The following is a 24061-nucleotide window of genomic DNA, read 5'->3' as shown; positions in this document are numbered from 1 at the left end:
CTGACATTTGTCCTCGGGGTGGGAAAGGTCAGCTTCCCTTGTTTACTGTCTGTTAATGAAAAGAGGCCTGACTCTGGGAGCCGATGACTAGGGGAGGGAAAGTGCACATGTGGAGGCCGACAGAGGCCTGCACCGGGCCCTGAGGGAGCCAGGAGGTGGGCTGAGGGGCAGGTGTGTCCCTGGTGCTGGGGCCCAGCTACCCCGGCTGACGGCCCACTTCTCTGGGTACGGCTCTGTCTGTATTAGTGAAGGGGTGACTCTCTGAGGAAGGAGGCATGTCTGGGTCCCAGGCCTGGCGCCATCTCCCCTTTTGTGTCCTACAGACTTCGTCCTTCATCGAGAGCTGCAGTGTCCCTCCCACGTCTCATCCCTGGGGTCATGAGCCCTTCACTTGCTCAGTGAGCTTGGAAGAGTCCCGTCCCCTCTGAGCCTGAGTTTCCTCATCTTAAAAAGAGGTTACGGTACCACCTGCTCCCACGTGGTCTGGAGGCTCCCGACTACCTCTAGGAACCTAGCCAAACTCTAGAGCTGAAAGCAAGTATGGACACGTGTGCATTTCCACAAGTGGCTGATGGGATCCATCTTGCTCCTTAAAAAGCCACCCCACATGCGTAAATATCTATAAAATTAGGCCCAGCTGATTCAGGTGGACAGAGTCGTGGCAGCCTCCCCACCATCGATGCAGGAACCACCTGTTAATCTAATAGTAATAACCTTGACCTTTGCTCAGCTTTTCACATTGAGTTCTCTGCACATAATCTCCCTTGGCCCTGACAATAATCACCCTAAAAAAATAAGTCGGATAGGTACACTTTAATTCCTATTTTACAGAAGTAAATGAGGCTCAGAAGTTAAATGACTTTCATTACTCAGTCAGGGCTGAGGCTGGTGACACAAGGACAAAGCCACAGCTGGACGGGCCCTTTCCTGGGTCAGGGTGACCACATGCCCAAGTCTGCCCCTACTACCAGTTCATGTCTTCTGGAATAGATATGAATAGCACGGCCTTTCACTCTCAAAAGGGATGATAATCACAAGGTCACCCTAACTGAGAGAAGAGGTGCCTGGCACTTAAGTCAGGAGTTGCAGTACAGAGGGGAAATGGACTGCAAAAAGTGAGGTTGCAGTTCCCTTCTGCCCAGCCCCACCTGATAAAATTTCAATCCTCTCAGCTTCCTCTCCCTCCCCTGCCCAACAAGCGGGGAAACTGTTATTACTTTGCTGATCAACCTAATGGTTTGAGAAGCAAAGAGGCACCTTAAAGGGTGTTAGCACATTCAAAAGGAAAATGAACATTTTTCAGAGGCCAAGGCCCTGTCTGATCCCTCCCTGTTCCAAGCTCAGCAAAGTTCTAATCGTCTAAATGCCCTGAAAAGGTGTCACCATAAGCTCAGAAATGTCAGCAGAGCCCTGGTCTAAAAAACTGTCCTGGGATCCCATGGAAGGATGCCAGGCTGTAACTGTGCCCATGAGATCCAAGTGCACATGAGTAGAGGGACCCAGGCCTAAGGACCCTCCTCACTCACCCAAGGGCCCTGCCAGCCAGGACTCCAGGATGACTAGTTGAGGGTCCATTCCAAACCTAAGAAAAATGCATTTTTTCTGCTAGCTGATGTTCCGTTTTCTGAACCCCTGCTCTCCTGATTGTGGTGGAAAACGAAGGTCTGACTCCACACTTGCTTCCACATGATTCTACATCGTGACCAAGAAGGGAACATCAGGCTTTGAATGGAATAGTCAACTCACCAGCCAGGGTCTGTTTTTTTCTAACAGTGTTTCCGTTTGTTGCAGTCCTCTGTGGTGCCCTTATATGTATAACTCATTTCCTTTTCTCAGCCAGCCCAAGAACAATGTATCACTGTCATGCCCATTTTACAGATGGGGAAACCAATGCTCAGGAGGTAGGTAAGGGGTGGGTGAGTCCTAACGTCAACTCCTAGTTCTCAACCACCAGGTTACACTGTGCTCCCTGTGAGAGACTAACACGATTTTGTTTTTAAAACAAATGTAAATCTGTGCTCGATTTCATTAGTAATCAGAGAAATGCAAGTTAAAACCATGAGGTACCACTACACACAATCAAAATGGCTAAAATGAACAAGTCTAAGGATGTAGAGCCACGGAAACTCTCATCACTGCCGGCGAGAGGGTAAATCAATCACCGCTCGAAAAGTAGTTCAGTGTTATCTGGTAAGGCTGAAGGAACATACGCTCGGAGATCTGGCAATTCCACTCCACATTATCAACACTAGGAAATATGTATGAAGCTGTCCACAGCCATAGAAGCACTCCAAATGACCATCAACACCAGCCTCAACATAAGTATCTTAAATGGAATGCTATACAACAACAGAAAAGAACAAACTACAGCTGCATGCAAACATGTACATGATTCTTTAAACCCAACGTTGCCCAAAGGAGGCAAGACGCAAAAGAACAGATATGTTCAAAATTGGGAAAAACAAAACTATAGTATTCAGAAATGCATAGTTGCGGGGAAGGGATAAATTAAGAGTCTGAGATACATATACACACTACTAAATATAAAAGAGATAATCAACAAGGACCTACTGTACAGCACAGGGAACTCTACTCAATATCTTGTAACAAACTATAAGGGAAAAGAATCTGGGGGAAAAATATGTCTATATAAAACTGAATCACTTCTCTGTACACCTGAAACTAACACAACATTGTAAACAAAGTATACTTCAATTTAAAAGCAAGAAAAAAAATTACATAGTAAAAAAAAGAAAGCATAGCTACATTTTAAAATTGTAAAGAAAAGAACAGCACACGCTTTCAAAAATTAAACTACAGGGTTGTCCAACAAGCCCACCTCTGGGGCATTTGACTCTGGGGCTAGAATTTTCTTTGACTTTACTATTTACTACTGATTAGGCCTGGACTATAAGGAATGAAGCTTATTTAAGGAATATAAGCTACTAATTATTTCTGACTGAAAGAAATGCAAAGGATTTCTGCCTGTAGCAAGGCTATCTCCAAAGCTTATGGTTTTGGGTTTTTATATTAATTAATTAATTAATTAGTTTGTTTTGGCTGTGTTGGGTCTTCGTTGCTGCTCACGGGCTTTCTCTAGTTGAGGAGTGGGGGGCTACTCTTCGTTGCGGTGCACAGGCTTCTCATTGTGGCTTCTCTTGCTGCGGAGCACGGGTTCTAGGCGCCCGGGCTTCAGTAGTCGTGGCACGTGGGCTCAGTAGTTGTGGCTTGTGGGCTTAGTTGCCCCGCAGCATGTGGGATCTTCCCGGACCAGGGCTCGAACCCGTGTCCCTTGCATTGGCAGGCAGATTCTTAACCACTGCGCCACCAGGGAAGCCCAAAGCTTATGGTTTTATAGTCCTGGAGGACGTTAACTAGTTCTGCAGCTAATGGCAGAACACTAACTAGCTCTGTATCTAATTATATCCAGTGCTTTGCTTTCACAGACTAGGCATCACCTCTGCCTGTCAGATGCTCCAGCTGGTTCCTCATAATTAAGGTAATTATATGATAGGTATTCACTGCATGAGAGTTATGTTTTTTGTTGTTGTTTTTTTTTAACACTTTGAAAACTCTATTTTGACAGGGGTGCTGTCACGCTCTGCTTCTTGACTTGCATGGTGAGCACACACACAGGTGTTTATGTGTTACACTTCACAGAAAAAGGAAAAGTTAAAAGACCCAAAATTGTACACAGAAAGTCAGTATATAAGTAGATAAATAAATCTTTTCTGCTTGAAGGCTGTGGCTCCCATATAGGGACCTCAGCAATTAAAGACTCCCGTCCATTACAGCCATCACAGCTGGTGACCAAAGGCCAGGATAAATTTCAGCTCACAGCCTGTGGTCCTGGCCTCTCACCCCTTCAGGTGCCTTTAATGAAGACACAATTACTAAACAAGGTCCTACTGTATAGCATAAAGAACTATATTCAATACCCTATGATAAATCATAACGGAAAAGAATATAAAAAAAAAGAACGTATATATGTGTATAACTGAATCACTTTGCTTTTCAGCAGTAATTAACACAACATTGTAAATCAACTATACTTCAATTAAAAAAAGAAAGACACAAACACTCACCACAGATGTCTAACTAGCACCTTGCCCCCTCAGTTTTCCAGACATTCTCAGTACTAGACAATGGCCTAACTTTTCAGCCAAACTTTAGTCCATGTCCCTTCTTTAGCCACGGTGTAGAAAGCAGACGAGTCTGCCTTTAAATTAATAGCAACTGACAATATTGATCACATGCTAAGTGCTTGACATTTTCCTCGCAAATGAGGAGTCATCTGACGTTAACCTGGGAAGTGAGTGACAAGCTACATAAAGGAACACTATTTTGGATACAAAACAAAAGGTGTGGCTCTAAACACCATCTTTCCCCAAACTCTTCCGGAGGAGGGACAAGTTAACAACTTGGTTTAAAGTTCCCTGGGGGGTTCTGGGATGTGGCCAGGCCTGACACCTCTGCTGAAGCTTTTTCAGGCTCTTGGTGACGATTCTCAAACTTCAGGTAACCCAGGGAATGTGTTAAAAATGCTGGTCCCTGAAAAAGAAATTTTATTTTCTATCTCTTTAATTTTGTATCTGTATGAGATGATGGCTGTCCCCTAAACTTACTGTGACAATCATTTCATGATGTAAGTAAGGCAAATCATTAGGTTGGAAAGCTTAAAGGTATACAGTGCAGTATGCCAATTATAGCTCAATAAAAATAAAAAGGAACAACAAAAATAATTTTAAAAATAAAATGCTGGTTCCTAAAAAAAGAGAGAGAGAAAATGTTGGTTCCTGGGTTCTGCTCCCAGGTGGCCTGGGGAGGAGGCCTGTGAGCCTGCATTTTCAATCAACCTTTGCAAGTGATTCTCGTCCAGCTGTTTGGAGGCCCACAGTTGACAGACTAACTGTACTTGCTAAAACCAAGAGTCTTCCAGCATTGTGGTCACAAGTCACAGGTTCCAGCTAAGGCTGCAAAAGCAGAACCAGGTCAGGCTCAAGTCACCTCCCCCACCTCAGAGCAGAGGACAATCAGCTAATTGCAGCCCTGTGGTTAATGATAAGATGTTATCTCCTCAGGTGTGAGTGTCTTGGCCAGGGTGAGCTCTGTTACCAGGGCTCCTCAGACATTAACACCTCCAATAACTAGTTTGGGGGGAGGGGAGGGGAGGGGGAGGGGAGGGGAGGGGGAGGGGAGGGGAGGGGGAGGGGAGGGGGAGAGGAGGGGAGGGGGAGGGGAGGGGGAGGGGAGGGGAGGGGAGGGGAGGGGAGGGGAGGGGAGGGGAGGGGGAGGGGAGGGGGAGGGGAGGGGAGGGGGAGGGGAGGGGAGGGGAGGGGAGGGGAGGGGAGGGGAGGGGAGGGGAGGGGAGGGGAGGGGGAGGGGAGGGGAGGGGAGGGGAGGGGGAGGGGAGGGGAGGGGAGGGGAGGGGGGAGGGTGGGGGAGGGGAGGGGGAGGGTGGGGGAGGGGAGGGGGAGGGGAGGGGAGGGGAGGGGAGGGGAGGGGAGGGGAGGGGGAGGGGAGGGGAGGGGAGGGGAGGGGGAGGGGAGGGGAGGGAGGGGAGGGGGGAGGGTGGGGGAGGGGAGGGGGGAGGGTGGGGGAGGGGAGGGGGAGGGGAGGGGAGGGGGAGGGGAGGGGAGGGGAGGGGAGGGGAGGGGAGGGGAGGGGTGCGTGCAGGTGCAATAGGCCACGTGTGAAGTATTCTGGAAGCCTCTCCGAAAGGGAGGCAGGGATGACTGGGCTTGTCTCCCTTCTTCTAAAAGCCCCAGGCTGGAAGCAATGAGTGAATGTGCTGGGGGTTGGGTTGTAGGCGGGGGAACAGGTATCCAAGATAAGACAGTCTTCACAATGAAAAGCCACAGGGGCTGAAGACTCAAGATTCCAGCTTTGGGAGCCCACTGGGTCTTCCGTCCCTTACCGTGGCTTCCCCTCCCTCCCATTTTCCATGTGGAGAGCTGAGACCCACACCTTCTTTCCTCCGGCTTTACCCTTTGGAGGTCCGGCCACCGATTGGCAGGGAAGCTCTTAGGGTGTGAGGTCTGGCCCTGGCTTATAAAGAAGCAACTGAGACAGGCTTTTTTTTTCTGGCAGGGGTGGGAGGCAGAGGAGCAGGGGAGCAGGTAGGGATTACAGCCCTCAGAGGCATCCTAGCCCAAGGGAAGCACTCCATTTCCTCAAGCCATGAATTTCAAGCTGCTGGTCAACAACCTAGTTGCGAAACCCATTTAGTTAAGTGGGCAACCAGCGTCTTTCACAAACTAAAATAGAACAGAAGATATCCGAATGCCCTTTAAGCGGTAAAGCACTCTTTCCTGGAAGCTTTGATTCTGTTTCCCTTAAATAAATCAGCAGGCCTGTTGGGTGGGTCACCATGTGAAATGTATTTCATACTGCAGGTTGCTGTCAAAGCTTAAAAGCCATGGTCTTGGGCATGGCAGGTTCTGACGGCTTGGGCCCTGGCTTCTGACATCCGCCTGAGCCACTGCCAGAGTCCACCCTAAGCCCAGTCCAGCCAACTTCTAGAAGGAGTGCCCGACCAAGGAGGCCGGGTGGAGGGCTGAGGGCTGGAGGCCGGGTGGACCAGCTAACACCCAGGCCCCCTGCAGCCTCTATCTCCAGTCCCTCAGCCCAGTGACACGGGCAACTTGCCAACCTCTTCCTGTTCCAGACATGAAGACAACCGCTTGCCCGGTCCCTTGTAGGGCCCTGTTCGACACGGGTCTGCAGCCCACGTCCTGTGCTTGTGGCTCACAGTCGTGCCCCCCCCCCCCCGACCTCACACTGCCCAAAGCCCCTTAGGCAGCCTTCCCAAGCCCAGAGCCACTCAGGCTGCTGGTCTGTGGCTCCACCAAGCAGGGAACTGAGGCCTGTTCCCTGGCCACAGGTGCCATGGGGCGCATCGATCCACTGCCCACGCTCCACACCCAGCCCTGCCATGGCCAGACACTGGTCACCGCCCTGGGCCCAGGAGTGCCAGGCCAGGGCCAGCAGGCAAAACCGGCTGGGGTTTTTACACAGGAAGGAAAAGCAAGCCGAGGTGGGGGAGGAGGCAGAGGAGAGGCGGAAATGACTGCAGTATCAGCACCCAGAGGCAGACAAGGGGGAGGCCGGCTCTTCCCCCACCTCTGCCACCCAGTTTTGACTTTTGTGCTCAGACGAAACAGCCAGTCTGGACCCTGGCACTCACCACAGCCGGGGGATGGGGGGGATTTTCAGAGAGAGTAAGGGGTACGGGGGTGATTTAGCATAAAGGCCCTCCCTGTACACCCCCCCAAAAGTCCAGTCCTTTTAAGGTGGAAATACTATGTGGGCAGAGGGTATCAAAGGGGGAATCTGGGGGTGCACAGAGGAAAGGCATCTGGGAACTCCAAACCCTTCCCTTCCCTCTGCTCAAGCAGCCGCCAGCCAGGCCCGCCTAGGAGAGCAGGAGCAGCGGAGAATTGGCCTCATGCATGTCTGCCAGACGGGCGGGGAGGGGATGAGAAGAGAGGGCAGGGCATCAGTATGGTACCCCAGGGAGCAGGGGAGCTTACGTTACTGATCTGGTCCTGGGTCTTCTTGATCCTCTGGAGTTCGGGTGTGTCTGCCACCACACTGAAGCCTTTGCCCTTGTTCTTCTCAAACTCCTCCTTGTAACGCACCTGGAGGACCAAAGGGTGGAGAGGGATTGGAATCGAGGCACGGGGAGCAGAGAGGGCCCCAGCCTGCAGCCACCTCTAAGGCAGCAACCAGCCAGGAGAGAGACCCTGACCAGAAACCCCCCTGCAGTGACATCCATCTCCACGCCCCAACTCAAAGCACAAGCCTTGGCCCAAAAGTATTAGACTCGTGATAATAAACCATTAATATGTATCCAGTCTATCCTGAGTGCCAAGCACTCTACATGAGCTATCTCATCTAAGTCTTGCTGTATACTATCATTAGCTCCATTTTACAGACAAGGAAACTGAGCCGCAGAGAGGCAAAGTCCCACGCCCAAGGTCATGCAGCTTAGGAGCACATGTCCAGAGCCACCAGGATGAAACCCTCATCTGCCTGACTCCTGATCCTTCACCACTGGCCCATCTTGCCTGAAAGCTAGAGGAAGAAGGTTCTTTCCAGAGCTCCAATGATGGGCCCAGCCCTCACCCTAGCCAGGATGTGGCTCTACCCGCCGAAAGCCCGAGGGAGTTTCTTTTTTTTTTTTGCGGTACGCAGGCCTCTCACTGTTGTGGCCTCTCCCGTTGCGGAGCACAGGCTCCGGAAGCGCAGGCTCAGCGGCCATGGCTCACGGGCCCAGCCGCTCCACGGCATGTGGGATCTTCCCGGGCCGGGGCACGAACCCGTGTCCCCTGCGTCGGCAGGCGGACTCTCAACCACTGCGCCACCAGGGAAGCCCCCGAGGGAGTTTCTAAGTGACCAGCTGAGTGAGGGCTGTACCAAGGGACAAAGTTGGTGCCCAGAAAGGGGGGAGGTAAGACAGCAGCTCGGAAAACTCAATCAATGAGCCTTTGACAGGCCCCGGCGGCTGCCAGGCTGGCTTCTGAGGTCAACGCCACAGGAGGGGATGAAACTGGCGGGGGACAGACAGCACTTCAGAACGGGTTTCCAAGCTCTGGGGAAGTCCCCTACCACACCTCCACTGCCCCACTCTTTTCTGAGAATTCCATGGAAACCTGAGTACCAGAGGGACTTGAGTCAGACGTCAGAAAGGACTTCCCAAGCACTAAAAGAATTGAAATATGAAAACTATCCTGTCCTTCCCTGGGGTTTTAAGGAACAGAACGGAGGCTGGAAATGTCCCTGGGGCAGAGAACTGCTCCTTGGCTTTCTGAGTCTTCACCGTCCACCTCGGCGCCAGCTGTTCCAAACCCCACCAGCTGCCTGGATTCCCTCCATGGGAGCTGTACTGCCCTAGAGGCAGGTCAGCCCAGGACATGAGGCCCAGGACCTTGGGAATCTCCAGGCAGCTCCCAGGCGTGGAGTCATCTGGCCACAGGGCCAAGCTGCACCCGTGTGACCCGACTGACAATACATACCTGTCAGGTCCTCTGCACATCCCCCAGGGGCTGGGGTCCCTATTTGTCTCCCGAGCCCCAGGTTACCTATCCATGGGGTTCTTGTGCCTAAAAGGTTCCAGAACCTCTTTTGTTCTGATCCAGACTAAAAACAAAGGCCTGGATGTGCTAGTTCCCATCAGACTGGACGTTAACACAGTGGGTACAGGTACCAACCCACCCCAAAGGCCCAGGACTGCCCAGCATCAGCTCCTCCAGGAAGGCCTGGGCCAGCACAGTAACTCTTAGTGTTGGGGGTAGGCGGGTGGAGAGAACCCTCTGGGAAGGGGGCATCACGAAAGGTAAGAAACTTAGAGTCAGAAATGTGTAGCTCCATACACTAATATGTATAAAATGGGTAATGAATAAGAACTTGCTGTATAGAAAAATAAATAAAATAAAATTCAAAAATTCCAAAAAAAAAAATGTGTAGCTCCAGATGCAGAAGCCCAGATCCAAGGCCTCTGGCCTTGGTTTCCTCCCCTATAAGAGGACTGTCATAGGAATCAGTTAAAATATGGGGAGGGGGCTTCCTATCACCAAGCATAGGCAAAGAGCCAGGGGAAGCTGGTATGAACATAGGCTGTCTCCCACCTGCTGAGTGATCTTGGGCAACTGACTGCACCTCTCGGGCCTCAGTTTCCACATCTGTAAAATGCGGATCATGATGGACCCATTCCAATGAACGGTGCGGATTACAGACAGTGGCTCTAAAGCAGCGAACACACTGTGGAGCACACAGCAGGGCTCAATGCGTACTGATAAGGGTAGGTGTGAAAGTGCTTTGTCAACTTTAAAGTGCTGAACAAATGCCAGTTCCCCCACTCCTCCTCTACTTCCTGGCCTCTGGAGCTCTCAGGCCCCTAATCCAGGGGAATAATTGTCATGGCAACACTACAATGACACCAGCTGGTTCCCAGGCTCAGGAACTGCCTCTCCCTCCCTGCTGGGGAGGGTAATTCATTTCACTCCTGGCACAGGCGGCCCAGAGAGGGCAGGGCTGGGCGGAGTGGGGGCAAGAAAGGATGGAGGACTGGGCTCACCGCTACTTTGCTGTATGTTCCTGGGCTAGTCAGTCCCCCTGTCTGGGTCCCAGCTGATCTCTGAAAGCCCTCCCAGCTCTGGAGTGTGTGCCCATATCTATTAAGCAACTGCAGGCCCCGACCATGGAGAATCAAGGGCGGGAAGATTCTCCAGGACGCTGTTTGGAGGTGGAGTGTGTGGCAGAGGTAAAAGGTGGGGAACCAAGAGCGTGGGGAGGCCCCTGCCTAGAGCCTCGCTCAGCACCCAAGCATGAGTGTTTGCCCTCATCTGGGATGGCTCATCAGGGCATGACAGGAGGCTCAAGGAGGGAAGCTACCTGCCCAAGGTCACTCAACCTGCTTTGTTGGTAGATTCAGGATACAACTCAGCACTGCAGCTAGATAACTGAAGCCTGGATGCTGCCTGGGCCTCCCATCCTGGAAACTCCCAAGGCAGGGCTGGGAATGATGCCTGAGGCCCCTCAGGCCTGAACAACCACAGCCCCAAGAAACTCTACTTTTTAATACGTAAATTTATTAATTATTCTCTCAGGATCTATCTTGTTCATCACTATTGTAGCAAACAGTAGGTATAAACATGTGTTTGTTGGGTAAATGATGAATGAATTGAATGCAGACGGAAAATCTCCAAACAGGCAGCATAAGTTGAAAAATAAAGCAGAAACTAACACACCATTGTAAAGCAATTATACTCCAATAAAGATGTTAAAAAAAAAAAAAAAACTGCCCTGCTGACCCAACATAAGAGAAAAGATCACAACTTTAAAAACTTTTATTGAAAAAAACATACCAACAATTTCCACTTATTATGTGCCTACTATGAGATGGACCCACATACTGTGTAACCCACCCCCTTCTAACAAAAAAGAAATCGTTTTAAAATTAGACACACACAGGAACTTCCCTGGTGGTGCAGTGGTTGAGAATCCACCTGTCAGCTCAAGGGACACAGGTTCAGTCCCTGGTCTGGGAAGATTCCACACACCGCGGAGCAACTAAGCCCGTGCGCCACAACTACTGAGCCCACAAGCCACAACTACTGAAGCCCACACGCACTAGGGCCATGCTCCTCAACAAGAGAAGCCACCGCAGTGAGAAGCCCGCGCACTGCAACGAAGAGTAGCCCCTGCCCGCCACAACTAGAGAAAGCCCGCACACAGCAACAAAGACCCAACGCAGCCAGAAAAGATAATAAAGAAATAAAATACACAACATTAAAAAAAAGAGGCATTGTGATGAGTTCTTAACATAAATGGAAAAAAACCCAAAATGTTCCCAGTTCTGGAATGTCAGTTCTGGAAGCAATCATCAGAAGGTCTAGAATTCCTCAGCTTTATCATACCCGAGTTCCATCTCCTCTCCTTTCCAGGAGAGTAGCAACAGCGAACATTTATTGAGTGCTGACTGTATGCCAGGAACTGTTTTAAATGCCTAATATACACTAACGTCCTCACAATAACCTTGGGAGAGAGGTAATCCACACTTTACAGATGAAGGCACTAAGGCTCAGAGAGGTTAAATAACTTGCCCAAGGGCACACAGCTAGCGATGGCAGATCTAGCATTTGACCCTCAGCCAGCTCCAGTAAGAGTGACACAGGTATGCTGCCTGCCTTGCTGGTCACAAGATTCAAGATAAGAGAGTGGGAACCCTGCCAAGAGCAGGGCAGAGCACGAGGCTCTGCTACACTCTCCCGTGCCCTGCGTCATGTGCCCTGTGGCATATCCCACGCGCAGCACCGTGGATGGTGAGGGAAAAATGAAAGAGACCTTTTTCTTGCACTTCTGCCTGGGCTCAGGGGCCCACACCGCCCCAGCTCAGCCCCACCCCAAGGCTGCTGCCTCTCAGCGCAGGGCTGGCAGTGGGAGAGCTACCAGGCCCAGCCACCAGTGCCCTGCCTCAGCCAGGCCTGGGCAGGACCACCCAGAAGGTCATTTCTGGTCAGCTCTGTGGCTGCTGCCCCCACAGGGGAGGCTCCAGGTGTCCCAGACACCCAAAGCACCACTTTGGGAACCAATCTAGAGACAGGAAAACAAAGTTGAAATAGCATGGGCAACTTCCCAGAGACTGAGAAGAGACACACCAACGCAGGCCCAGGAAGGGGCCTGGAAAGAGACCAGCTGACACACGGGTGAAGTGGGGCAGACGAGGTAGAAGAGGCTCCCATTTCCCTTCCCGTCAGCCACAGGCTACGCCAGCCGGCCCTGCCTCCACAGTGGCCAAAGGAACCAGAACCCATCACTGCCCCCAGCCAGGCCTGCTCAGCCCTTCAAGCCTCAGAGCATGGGGCCCAGCCCCCAACCTCTAGGTAACTGGGTTTGCTGTCCCTATTTTACCAGGCAGGAAAAAAAAAAACAACTCTGAGAGGCAAGGGGCCAGACTCAGACCACACAGCTGGGGGAGGTAGGAGACAGAACCAGGCTTGCAAAGAGGGCAGGGCTGGGGTCTCTGCCCTCCGCCTATCCCAGCCCCAGCCCCCAGGAGCCCAACTGTAGATTGCAGCAGTGGCCTCAATGCAAAGCCCTAACTCACACCCCTCACAGCAGCTCCTTAGTTCCCTCCCTACCCCACAGTCTGGCTCAGCCTCTCAGAGCATGTCTGTGGGACCAAAAGCCCTCATCAGAATCACCAGGGCCGCCAAAATGCAGATTCCTGGACCCGTCCAGAACTGCCAAACAGAAACCCCTTGGGCGGGGCCTAGGACTCTGCATTCTAAAAGGCCCCTCTGTCCCCACTGGTGACTGGAGCATCCTGGGCGTTAGCGCACAGGTGCCACGGCAGGCTGCAGAGGGGCTTGACTTCTGCCTCTGTCACGGGGCTCTGGCAAGGGGCATGGCCTCTCTCACCTGTGTCCCCATCTGCACCACAGAGACAAGAGTTCCTCGTCATCAGGTGGCTGTGAGGATTAAATGAGGTCCTATGAAGGACGCAGTGAGAACCTATGAAGAGTGACTGCCTTTCTCATGATTCCCCCAGTCGGCCCCAGAGCCAGGAGCCCAGGACCCAGGAGGCGAGCAGTGGGGCCAGGCCCCTGGGGGACAGGGGGGACAGGTACAGGTCAGAAGAGCCTTCAGACCCTGGGCAGGGGTTGCTTCCTCCTACAGACCCCGCCCCTCAGGGATCAAGTTCCAGGGGCAAAAAGAGCTGCAGCCCAGCTTTTGTGGGACCAACAAAGGCTGAGGGAATTAACAGGGTTTGAATTTCTCCTTCTGAGGGTAGGGGTGTGTGTGTGTGTGTGTGTCCCTTGCTTCTGCCTGAGTGTGTACACACACTCCCACACTCCTCTCAAGCTGTGGGGTGACTACAGGTCACCCCATGGTGCTCTGGTCTGCCTGCCCCACGTAACCCCTTCCACCTCTGGCCCCAGTAGGCTCCAGACAGGATGGGGAGTCCAGGGCGGTGGTCAGGGCCTGGCTAGCGTCTTCCCTGTGCAGATCGGGCCCAGGCCCCAGCGCTGTCTCAAGCCCACTTCCTGCCAGCTGGGCTACTCAACCCTCCTCGGTTGGCAAGGCGCTGGTACCCGCACCGGCCCCCCAGTGACTGTGGCTTTCACACCATAGCGGGGGCAGGGTCTGGGCTGGCAGATGTGAGCTGCTGCTGACATCAGCTTTCCCTACTTGCTCCCTATCACTGTGGGACACACGGGAGGCCTGAATCTCTTCCATAAAGTTGAGACCGATCCTGCCACCTGCACAGGGCTGTTGTGAGGATTGAACATTAATACGCCCAGAGCACTGAGCACTCCATACATTAACCATTAATACATTTATTACCTCTATTGCTACATATATGATCTTAGCAAGTCCCTTACTGTCTCTGAGCCTCAGTTTCCTCATCTGTACAATGGGAAAACAGCACCTTCCTCGCAGGATTGCTCGGAAGATTCAACGAGAGAATGCATATAGATGGCCCAGGGCTGATTCTCCTTCACGTGACCACAGAAGTCACATCGAGATCTGGCAGCAGGAGCCCCACTCTGGAGGGATCAGGAGAGATCCCCCTCTGAGGGGGTGGATCCTGCAAGACATTTTCCTGGCCCTGGGCACCCTGCCCACTTGGTTACGTTCCCCAAGGGGTCTCTGATGAAGCCCCGCTCTGCCCCACTCCACCCCACAGTCCAGGCCAGGTTTGTCCCAGAAGCCCTCCCAGACCCCCAGGCAGGGTTAGTCGTTCTGGCCTAAAGGTTCTGGACCTTTTGCTTATTCCTCAGTGTCCCCTGAAGATCGGGTTCTCCCTGGCGCAGGAAGCCCGCCTCCTCCCCTACTGCGGTGACACGCAGGGCGGCTCCCCACCCAGCAGGCGCTCAGGAAAATCAGGCCCAAGGAGACACAGGCAGGACAGGCCCCCTTCGCAGCCTGCCCTCTGAGGGTGGGTGTGAGTGGAGAGGAGGGGGAAGGGACCAGCTTCCTGGAGGAGGTGGGCTCTAGGGGTCCCCCACAAAATTCCTGAAGCAGAAAAAATCCGACGCCCACACCCCTCCCACCCACTTTAGGTAGGAAGCGGGGTACGCTCTCGCCCACTTCTCTGATCAAGTCAGGAAATGTGAAGTAACTGGGGGTGGGGTGGGGGCAGAGAGACTGGTAACTGCTAGGATTTCAGCGCCTTGGCCTTGCTGAGTAACCACAGAAGGAAGGAGCCCTTGCCAAATCCAGGTGTTGCCCCGCCCCCAAGGGGCAGGCCCCGCCCCCTCACCTGACTCTGGAGCTCACTCTGTTGCTTGAGGCGGAGGTTTTCCGGGGTGTCAGCCACCATGGTGAAGGACTGCTTGGGGTAGTGTCTGCAGGACAGAAAAGAAAAGGGGGGGGTCATTCTGGGGGAAGGGGTGGGAACCTCTGGGCTTCCATTCTCTTATCCTTGGGCAGCCCCTGCCCCTGTCCCAGCATCAGAACCACAATGCCCATTGCCCATGGCCAAGGGGAGGCAAGCGTTTCTCAGACTCAGCCTGGGCTGAACTGGGAAGACACATCAGGCCTGAGTGGCTGGCTGGCCACCAAGAACTCCAAATGGAGGACATGGGGACACTCTCTAAGGGTTTCAGATCACCCAAGTAATCCATGTCTATTGCACAAGAAGGTCAAGGGGGACAGGCACCCAGGAGGGCCTAGCCAGGCTGGGAGAAGATGCTCATGGCGTTAGGACAAAGTTTTCAGCTGAGACCAGAAGTGGAGGCCAATGTAGCAGAGGAAGGGCAGGAGGGATACAGAGGCAGAAGTAAAGGGGAAAGGGATACACATATCCAGGGGGGCTTCCAGGAAAAGGCAGTGAGACAGAAAAAACACACACATCCAGAGTGGTGTTTCAAACAGCTAACAAGGTCCAACATAATCGGAGGGTAGATGAGAGATCAGCTTGAGGCCGAGAAGAGGTCACCACGGGTGACAGATAAGAACACTGTAACAACAGCTGATGTTTCCCTGTGCTAAGGGTGTACATGCCTTAGTTCATCAACTTCTTAAAACCGCCCTATTATCCCTCTTTGACAGACTGGAGAACAGCGGCTTGGTAAGGTTAAATAATGTGGCTAAGGCACATGGCCAGTAACTGGAGGCATCCAGATTTGTACCCAAACGGTCTCCCAGGACCCAACACCCTGAACCAAACCCTCTAATCTCCAGACACAGGACAGACCACGGTCCTGTCCCCCAGAAAGAGGGCTGGCTTTGAGGTAGCAGGAACCAGTTCAGCCCTCAGAGCCAAGCCTGCGGGGACCTCCAGGACCATCCGGTTACCCCCCTCCTTTCTCCCAGAGGAGGAAGTCGTGTGCTGGCGCCAGGCACTTAGCTGCCTTCATAATTATTTATCACATCGGTTTACTGTCTTCTCTCTCCACTGGTTCTCTATGAGGTGAGGGGATTCTTGGTCTTTCCTTCATTGGTTTATTCCAAGCTCCCCAAATAATACCTGGTGTTCAATAAATATTTGTTGAATAAACGAATGTCCTACCAGGTGTTGAAGCTGAGCCAGGACTAAAACTCGGGTTTCCTCCATTCCCCTGAGTCATCACAAAGGCCCCCAGCAAACCAGCTAGAGGAGAGGCAGCCCTGAGTCACTGTGGTCTGTGTGTAGATGCTGGTGTGTGAAAGGGCTGGGGGTCTACATAGGCCCCAGTGACTTCGGGGACTGGTAGGTGGCTTCTCTGAGCAGAAGCCAGCCATTCTTAGCTCTGGCTGGCCACACCCCACCACAACCATGACCACTAGCCGATGCCAGACTCACAGCCTGTCCCCAGGTAAGAGCTGGATCGCCATCTTCCAGCCAGCCAGGTTGGCTGATGTGCCCCGGAACTGGACACCAGCAGCCCTCCACCTCTGTGTGTTTCACCAAGCCTGGCATGTTCTCCAGCTGCCCGGCCCATTCTGAGCGAGAGCTATTGGTAATCACACACAGACTTCCCTGTGTCAAGGGCAGGACTCAGGGGCTGGAGAAATCAACTAAATGGTGGGGGGGGAGGGGGGGGGTGGCTAGAAGGAGCACAGTGCTGGGTGCTGGCCCTGCCACTGTCTCACAGGGTGATTGGCAAATTGTTTTTCCCTCTGAGCTAACTTCATCATCTTGGACCTAGAAGCACAAAAGGTGTTTCTAGCTGTGTCCCAACTTGTAGCCTGCACTGCCCCACCTGAGTCCTGCCTCCCAGATCAGTCCAGGCCCAGGGCTCCCCGAGCAGAGGGAAGAGCAAGGCAAGAGACTAAAAAGCAAATACAGGGCTTCCCTGGTGGCACAGTGGTTGGGAGTCCGCCTGCCGATGCAGGGGACGCGGATTTGTGCCCCGGTCCGGGAAGATCCCACGTGCCGTGGAGCGGCTGGGCCCGTGAGCCGTGGCCGCTGGGCCTGCGCGTCTGGAGCCTGTGCTCCGCAGCGGGAGAGGCCATGGCGGTGAGAGGCCCGCATACCGCAAAAAAAAAAAAAAAAAAAAAAGCAAATACAGGTGCCTGCAGCCGTCAACAGAAATGTCCCACAGATGAACGTGGGGCTAAGGCTGTGGATCCAGTCCCAGGCTTGGCCCAGCTCTGCAAAGCCAGGGCCACCTATAGCTGAGGTGCGCCATTCAAAATCCCTGAGCAGTTCCAGGAAAAGGGAGGATCAACTGGGAGTCTATTCCTGGAGACTAGAAAGAGAACAGCAGGAGGGATCTAAGTAAGATCTCTAGCAGAACTGGCGGGCCCTGAGGTCCTAGGAGGGAGGGCTTTGGAGATGACCCTCCCACCGAATCAGAGCCATTATGAAGGTGTCAAGGGGTGGGCAGTGTGGTGAGGAGAGCATCTGTAAGTAGGGGCTCATGAGCACAGGAGGGAGGTTAGGTCCTGAAGCAGGGGGATGGAGAAGACCTTCAGGGCAGCTCTGACCCAGAGCCTGAAGGGTCGGTTCTGAGATGGTGGCTATGGTTAGCACTTGGTGGGGAAGGGTGTCTGGCAGGCTCGGAAAACACATATGCACAGGAGCCAGCCTGCAAACCCGTGGTTTCCCATTTGCCTCAATGTACAGGGTTAAAACGGAATGCCAGGTCCCGTGGCCCAAGGTCAGCCAGACGCAACCCCACTCTGCAATTCCGAGGCTCCTGTGCACTCCGCGTTATTCCTCACACACGATGAATATCTAGACGAGCCCTCTGCAGCAATGCACTTCTCCGAGACACTGACACCAGCAGGTCCACGTTCACATACCTCCTACACGCCACCAGAAGGGTCTCAGGAGACCCCCCCAACATGCAGTGGGTGCCTCTGGATGGGGCTGGCGGGTCTTTCATCCTCTCTTTGGAGCCATCATGACCCCCAGATCTCAGCCCCCCACAGCCAGAACACTAATTCCATCAGAAGGGAAGGGGGGGACCAGCCTAGATGTCGTCGACTCAGCTTAATCTGGTGGGAGGAGGAGGGGGATTTTAAGCCTGCATCAGATTAAGACAGATTAAAGAGGGGCTCTGAAGCCTCCAGTCTCTTACCCTTGCCTCCTAACCCCCAACCCCAGGCCAAAAAAGGCAGGCAGCCATGAGCACAGGCTATATTCCTCCTGCTGGGTCAACCCTGTCCCCTACCCACAGCCCCCAGCCCTGGCGAGGCAACTCTGCCTTTCCCGTCCCCTGCTCACTGCGCTTCGGGTTCCCATGGCAACCTCATCCTCGGCTCAAGGCAGGAGAGCTGTGAAAGCAGGCAGAGAGAGTCTATGGGGGTGGGGGAAGAGACACAGACAGCCAGGGTCCTCAACTGCAGAGGAACCCACGAAGGCAAAACTAGGAGGCTGTGTCTGCAGGATCCTTGTAGACAATTTAGTTGAGGAAGACAGGTGCCACGGGTTTGTTTTTAGAAGGGAGGATATGCCAGAACGCCAGTGCTGTGCCCCTCCCCCATCCACATGACTGCCTTCCAAGAGGGCTACAATCGATTTGACCTCCTTCCAGAAACAACTGCTGGGAATTCTACCTTTTCCCTCCCTCTCTATCCTCAGGTTGAAGTGCCCCCGCAACCCATTACCCTCAGATCTCAGTTGAGATGAATGGATATATGCGTATCCCAGTGCAGGCGCAAAGGCAGAAGAGGGGTCCCCCCGCCCCCAGCTAGTGACCCCACTGGAACCCCAGCCCCACCAACAGACTGGGCCATGGTGAGGGAACGAGGGACCAGGGTGGGGAGAACTGGGTGTCCCAACCCTGGGCTGGAGCCGCGTCCAGAGCACAGCTCTTCTTTGTCCCTTCTGTGGGCCAGCCTGCACCCGGCGGCCCCTTGTTAATCATTCCAAGCGGTGGGCCCTCTGCCGACGCCCCTCCCCACCCTCGATGGCAGTATCAGCTGCTCTGGGAAAGAGAGAGGCATGGAGAGAGCCCACTAGGACAGGAAGTCTGGGGGACAGGACAATCAGGCAGCTGCTGGCAGCAGCCCAGGCCTCTAGGAAAACTGAGAGTCACATAAAGTGATTTCTGGATACACTGTATCCTATGCACATTCTCTCCTGAAACCTGCCACAAGGCTTTGGGCTAAAAAAGGCAGGCGTTATCACTGTGCCCATTTTACAGATAAAGAAACTGAGGCTCAGTGTCAAGGACAGAGATCTGGCCCAATGCACTCTCCCCTATACCACACCTGCCCAGCCAGCTAAGCGCAGGCTGACATCCCTCCCGCACCAGGTGAACGCCTGCCCACTCCCAGCTCTGCGGAAAGATATGCTTGGTTGGGTCGGTAGAGAACTTCCTCTTCTAAACCCAACCAGTTTCCAAGCTTAGCTATTATGAGAGAACCCTCTGGGGTCTCTCAGCCACCCCCAGTCAGAAGCCACCTACTCCTTAAGACATTTCTAACGCAGGTGTCTCAAGAGTCCAGACATGACCTGCGGGAATGCAGGAGAAGGGGGGCTTGCCCCAGAGGACCTCTGAGTCACCTTCCTGCTTGGAGGGGCAATGAGGACAGGGAGAATGCTGAGAAGCTGCAGGGCTCCTGCTATGGGCTTACTGGGGACAGAGATCACTTGTAGGAAGCCCCACTCCCAGTCCCGCCATCAGCTGTGTTCCAGAGGCAGAACAAGAACAGACCAGATATCCTGGAAGCCCAGCTCCCCCTTTCTACAGGCAACCTCGCCTCTTCCAGCCTTGGATCCCTTCAAAAACCACAGCTTTTTGTTCAAGGAGGGACAAAAATACATCAACAAAAGCAACAAGGAGCCTTTGGTTTCACCAAAAGGGGGAGGAAAAAAACCCACAGCCCCTACATCCTGCCTCTGGAAGGAGCTGCTGATTCCCCTGCTGGGAAGACTGCCCACGGGCAGGCGGGCAGGGAGGGCTCCCTTCTCACCCAGTTTCTCACCAGTTCCCCAGGCCAAAGGGGCTGAAACGGTGGGGATAGGAAGCAACAAGGAGGCATTGTTTGACCAGAGGGAAAAAAATGAGCAGCCAAAAAGATCAAGGCTAGACATGAAGAAGAACTTACCAGCCCTCAGTGGTCGTAGACAAAATGAAAAATGGCAATACACAAACAGAAATGATTCTGCCAAGTCAGGAAAGGCATGGAAACACTGCGCCTCAGTTTCCTCATCTATAAAATGGGCTGTTAGGAAGCAAAGTGATCCCTGAGGTTCCTTGAGGCCCTGACATCTGAGTATAAGGATTTGGGGGTGAGAGAGAGGTAGGGGCTGCCTAGAGGCCACACTGCTCGCTGTGGATACCCCTTTGGACTCCCCGCTCCCAAACACAGCACACACACCCATCCCACGCCCTCTCCTGGTGCTACCCCCAGCTCCCCAAGACATCTGATCCCATTTTTCCCAGTCAGAGGCAGAGAACTCTGTGGAGGTGGGAAAGCCCCAGTCCCTATTCCTGGATTTGCCCACTGCTGCCCCATCCCCTAAGAGCAGCTGGGATTCAAGACAGTTTGCTAGAACCCAGAGATACTTCAAGCCCCACCAGCACAGGCCCCACTCCACTCTCTGAGGCCTGGGGAAGGAGTAGGACCACAGTCCCTTGTTCCCCAGAACCAGGGACACCTCCACCCTCCTCAGCCCCTCAGCCCACAGCTCAAGGCAACTGAAGGACAGACCCCTACCACTGCAGTCAGTGAGGAGGGGAAAGGTACAATTGAGCATCCCCCGCTTTCTTCCCCAGTCCATGTCCACCCACTACTTGACACCCCAAAAGCTGGTTCCCCTGGCCTGCAACTCTGCCTCAGGTCTGCAGCCTCTACAGACTCATGGCCCCCGAGGAGAAAGGAACAGGCACGTGTCCCCCTGACCCCCACCCCCACCCACCTGTCCTCCAGGCTCCTCAACTGTTTGCATGGAGACAAAGGACCAGGTTTGTTCGTGGACCCATCTGCCCCACTTTCAGAAAGAATAGTTTACAAAACAGATCATCGAGGGCATAAATATTCCTATAACAACTGGAATAGGCTCACCCCACCTACCCAGAAGCTTCAAGGGAGAATTCGATTAACAGTGGGCTCTTCCCCCACTGGCTATTATGCAAAAGCAGGCATGCTCCCCTCTACCTTGTCATAGCAAGGCTGAGCGCCTATGGCCTGGGAAGCGTGAACACAAACACAGCCTATACAAGTCCGACACCCTGGTGTTTCTCCCTGGCCCCACAGCTGGCGGCAGCGTGTGTGTCTGGATATGCACAGGCACGTGTGTAAATGTACGTCCTTGGGGGTCCACTACCACCCAGAAGGCCGGCTGTGGGCTCTGGCCTATGTTCTCTCCCCGGCCTCACCCCAGATAAGTCTGGTGCAAAGAGAGAAATACAAGAGGCCTTTTTTGCTGCTTTCAGTCACTTTCCAGAACTTAAATCTCAATCTTGAGAAGCCACTGGAGAGAGACAGACAGCTTTCTTCTTTCTCTTGCCCACCCTTCCTGCAAGACTCTGGCTCAGGGACTAACCAGAGATCGGCAGAACGTAGAGGCCCCCCTGCACACCAAACCTGCACACTCCCTCCCTGAGTGGGCTCAACTCCCTGGTAAAGGGCCAGGGGCTAGGGGCCGGGAGCGATCACCTGTCCCTCTGGGTCCTGAGCGGGACGTGCTGAAAAGCCAGGCCTGAGCTTCCCAAAGGAAGGCCAGGCTGGCCTTATCCTGGAAACTCCAGGATTCAGGAACTGGAATGTCACTGGGGGATGGAGCCAAAGGCAGGAAGAAAACAGGAAGGGATGAGAGTGAACACTCAACTCCCGCGCCTGGCACATCGCAGGTGCACAAAACTTTTTGGTCTAGGCTCCAGCATCCCTGGGTAGGAATTTTTAACCATGGGAAAACTGAGGCCCGGACAGGTCCGGAGGGCGCCCCAAGCAAGCCGGGCCTGCCTCTGGGTTATCCCGGAATCCCCACGTCTGGCTCGCTGGCAAGGACCTGCAGCTCAGCAGACGCCAGCTGAGGGAGTGTGGCTGCCTTGGGCCAGGTGCTACCACAGCGCGAGTGAAACACAGCTGGGCCACAAATCCCCCAAGTGTTTGGCCCCTCAACCAGGGTCCTTCCCAGGTAACATCCCAGCTGGGCCAAAGGTCAGCTAGGCGTGGAAGAATAAGGACTGTAAAGGCTCAGGGAACGGAGAGGGGTCAACCTGCTTCTCTGGCTGGAGGCCAGGAGAGAGACGGGGGAATCTCACCCTCGGCAGGTTGGAAGCAGCATCCCAGGAGGGGTGTTTCATTTTCTGCCTTCCCTGGAGCCCCCCCAACCCCTGCAGGAGTTACCCACCCCCACTTGCTGCAGCCTCCCTAGAAGAGGGTGAGAAAAGTAAGCTGGGACTTTGGCACTAGACTGAGAACAGGCAGAGAAAACAAGGACAAGCCTCTGATTTCTTTCTTCCAACTCCCAGTGCTTGCTGCATTCTAGGCTACCGGAGTCTTAGGAAGAGACATGAAGAAGGCTTAGTCCCTGCCATCCATTGGGCTCCGGGCTCAGCCAAACTTCTGCCTGGAGGGGCCGAGGCGCAGAAGCTGCCCCCAAAGGAGCCTAGGTGCCCAGAATCTAGCCTGAAGTGGGCCAGCAATCAAGGGGTTAACTGCCCCAGCCTCTGGCTTTGCTGAACCCCACCCTACTCCCCAACAGAGGGAGGAAGTTGCAGAGAATCAGGGCTTGTGTGAGCCTTTAAGAATTTGAAGAATGTCCCATTTCCCTTGGGGGGGGGGTGGGAGGGGTCGGTAGCGGGAAGGAGACCAGTGGAAGCTAATAGAGGAGAAGGGGCAGCTGAAGGAGGAGCCAGGACAGAGCTGTGACCCTCCCTCTACCCCAGGCAGTCTTCCCAGTGTCCCAATCCCTCCCAGAAGGGAGGTGATGATGATTCATGGTGCTTCCTGGGCTTGAGATTTTATCAGAAAATCTGTTTTCCCAGCACCTGGTACAGGTTGGCATCTAGCAGCCGGCAGGGCAGGCAGTAAGTGCCTGATGAATGCTCCAGCCCCAAGGAGATGAGGCTGTGGTATGTGCAGGGGAGGCGAGGGCAGTAAGGGGGAAGACAGCCTTTCACAGGGGTTTAAAGCCCCAACTCCTTTTAGACAGGTCCCAAAGTTCCCCTCCCAGGTGAACTTCAGCTGCAGAAAACCTCCTGACTGAGAATTCAAAAAGAAAAAGAAAAAGGACTCAAGTCAGATCCTGAATCTTTCTGAACACTGATCTTGCCGCCTACTTGCAGTGACTTGACCTTCTGAAGTCTCACCTAGTAGCGTGGCTGTGAGGTCCTACGTGAGCCCTGAGCTGAATGCAATCAACCTGAAACTGCATGGGATGGGATGGGGGTATCCCCCTGGAATGGGGGACCGCACCTCTACCCACCTCCCCACAGTAGACCAGAGCAAACTCCACTGGAAAAGACATGAAGGTCTCCACCTCCCACCAGGCAGGGAATAGATCTGCCTGGGGCCAGGCCACTCCCTTCATGCTGCCCCCGCTTCTGAAGAAATGACTACTGGGAAGGGCCATGGCCAGGAACCCCCAGGCCTAGTGCCCAGACCGGCTGGTAGGGGGCAGGGGAGAGGAAACAGTCAGGTGCTGTCATGGGGAAAGAATTGTGGAAGGCGAAGTGGAGAACACAACTGGGCAGAAACAGGACTTTTTCTTGAAAGACCATGCTGGATCCCTCTCTCACAGCAGAGTGCGGTGGAAGGAACAAGCTTGCTCTACGGGGTTTGAACTGGCCTGTCACTAGTCATTCATCTTGGGAAAGCCCCTTCCCTTCCTGAAGCTTCAGTTTCCTTCGCTGTAAAATGGGCATATTAACAGCCCTAACTTCATCCAGCTGTGGTGAGGAGGACTCAACATGGTTAAAACATATGGAGCAGAGTGTGGAAATGCTGGGCCATGTCAAGGAAGCACTAGGAGGGAGCCCAATGCCCGCCCAGCCCCCGCCCAAGGCAGGACTCACGCGTTGCAGTAGGGCTTCTTCTCATAGCCCTTGTAGTTCTTCATGTTGAGTGTCATCTTGCAGGTCTCGCAGTGGAAGCATGCTTTATGCCAGAACTGGGGACAGAGGCAGAGGGAGGACACCCGTCAGACACCAGGATTCAGGAAAGGGGC

At 53.6% G+C, this 24061-nt stretch overlaps 1 protein-coding gene across 3 annotated transcripts in view; it reads right to left on the bottom strand.

Moving 5' to 3' along the window:
• LASP1 (LIM and SH3 protein 1) overlaps positions 1–24061 on the bottom strand; it is a 44191-nt gene that overhangs the window by 12887 nt on the left and 7243 nt on the right. For all 3 annotated transcript variants that reach the window (XR_016388999.1, XM_022557703.3, XM_089901184.1), the window contains exons 2-4: positions 23910–24004; positions 14771–14855; positions 7533–7640 (exon numbers count right to left, since the gene is read on the bottom strand). Coding sequence is in view for 2 of the 3 variants with exons in the window: in XM_022557703.3 (XP_022413411.1) it covers positions 7533–7640; positions 14771–14855; positions 23910–24004 (288 nt within the window). In the remaining variant the exon portion in view is untranslated. The remainder of the gene's footprint in view (positions 1–7532; positions 7641–14770; positions 14856–23909; positions 24005–24061) is intronic.

The sequence above is a fragment of the Delphinapterus leucas genome, chromosome 19 (genome assembly GCF_059928025.1).
Source record: "Delphinapterus leucas isolate spDelLeu-1000000601 "Yukka" chromosome 19, BTC_Dleu_Yukka2, whole genome shotgun sequence".
Taxonomy (NCBI): domain Eukaryota; kingdom Metazoa; phylum Chordata; class Mammalia; order Artiodactyla; family Monodontidae; genus Delphinapterus; species Delphinapterus leucas.
Note: the sequence above shows the minus strand (reverse complement) of the source record. Positions and strands in the feature narration are given on the sequence as shown.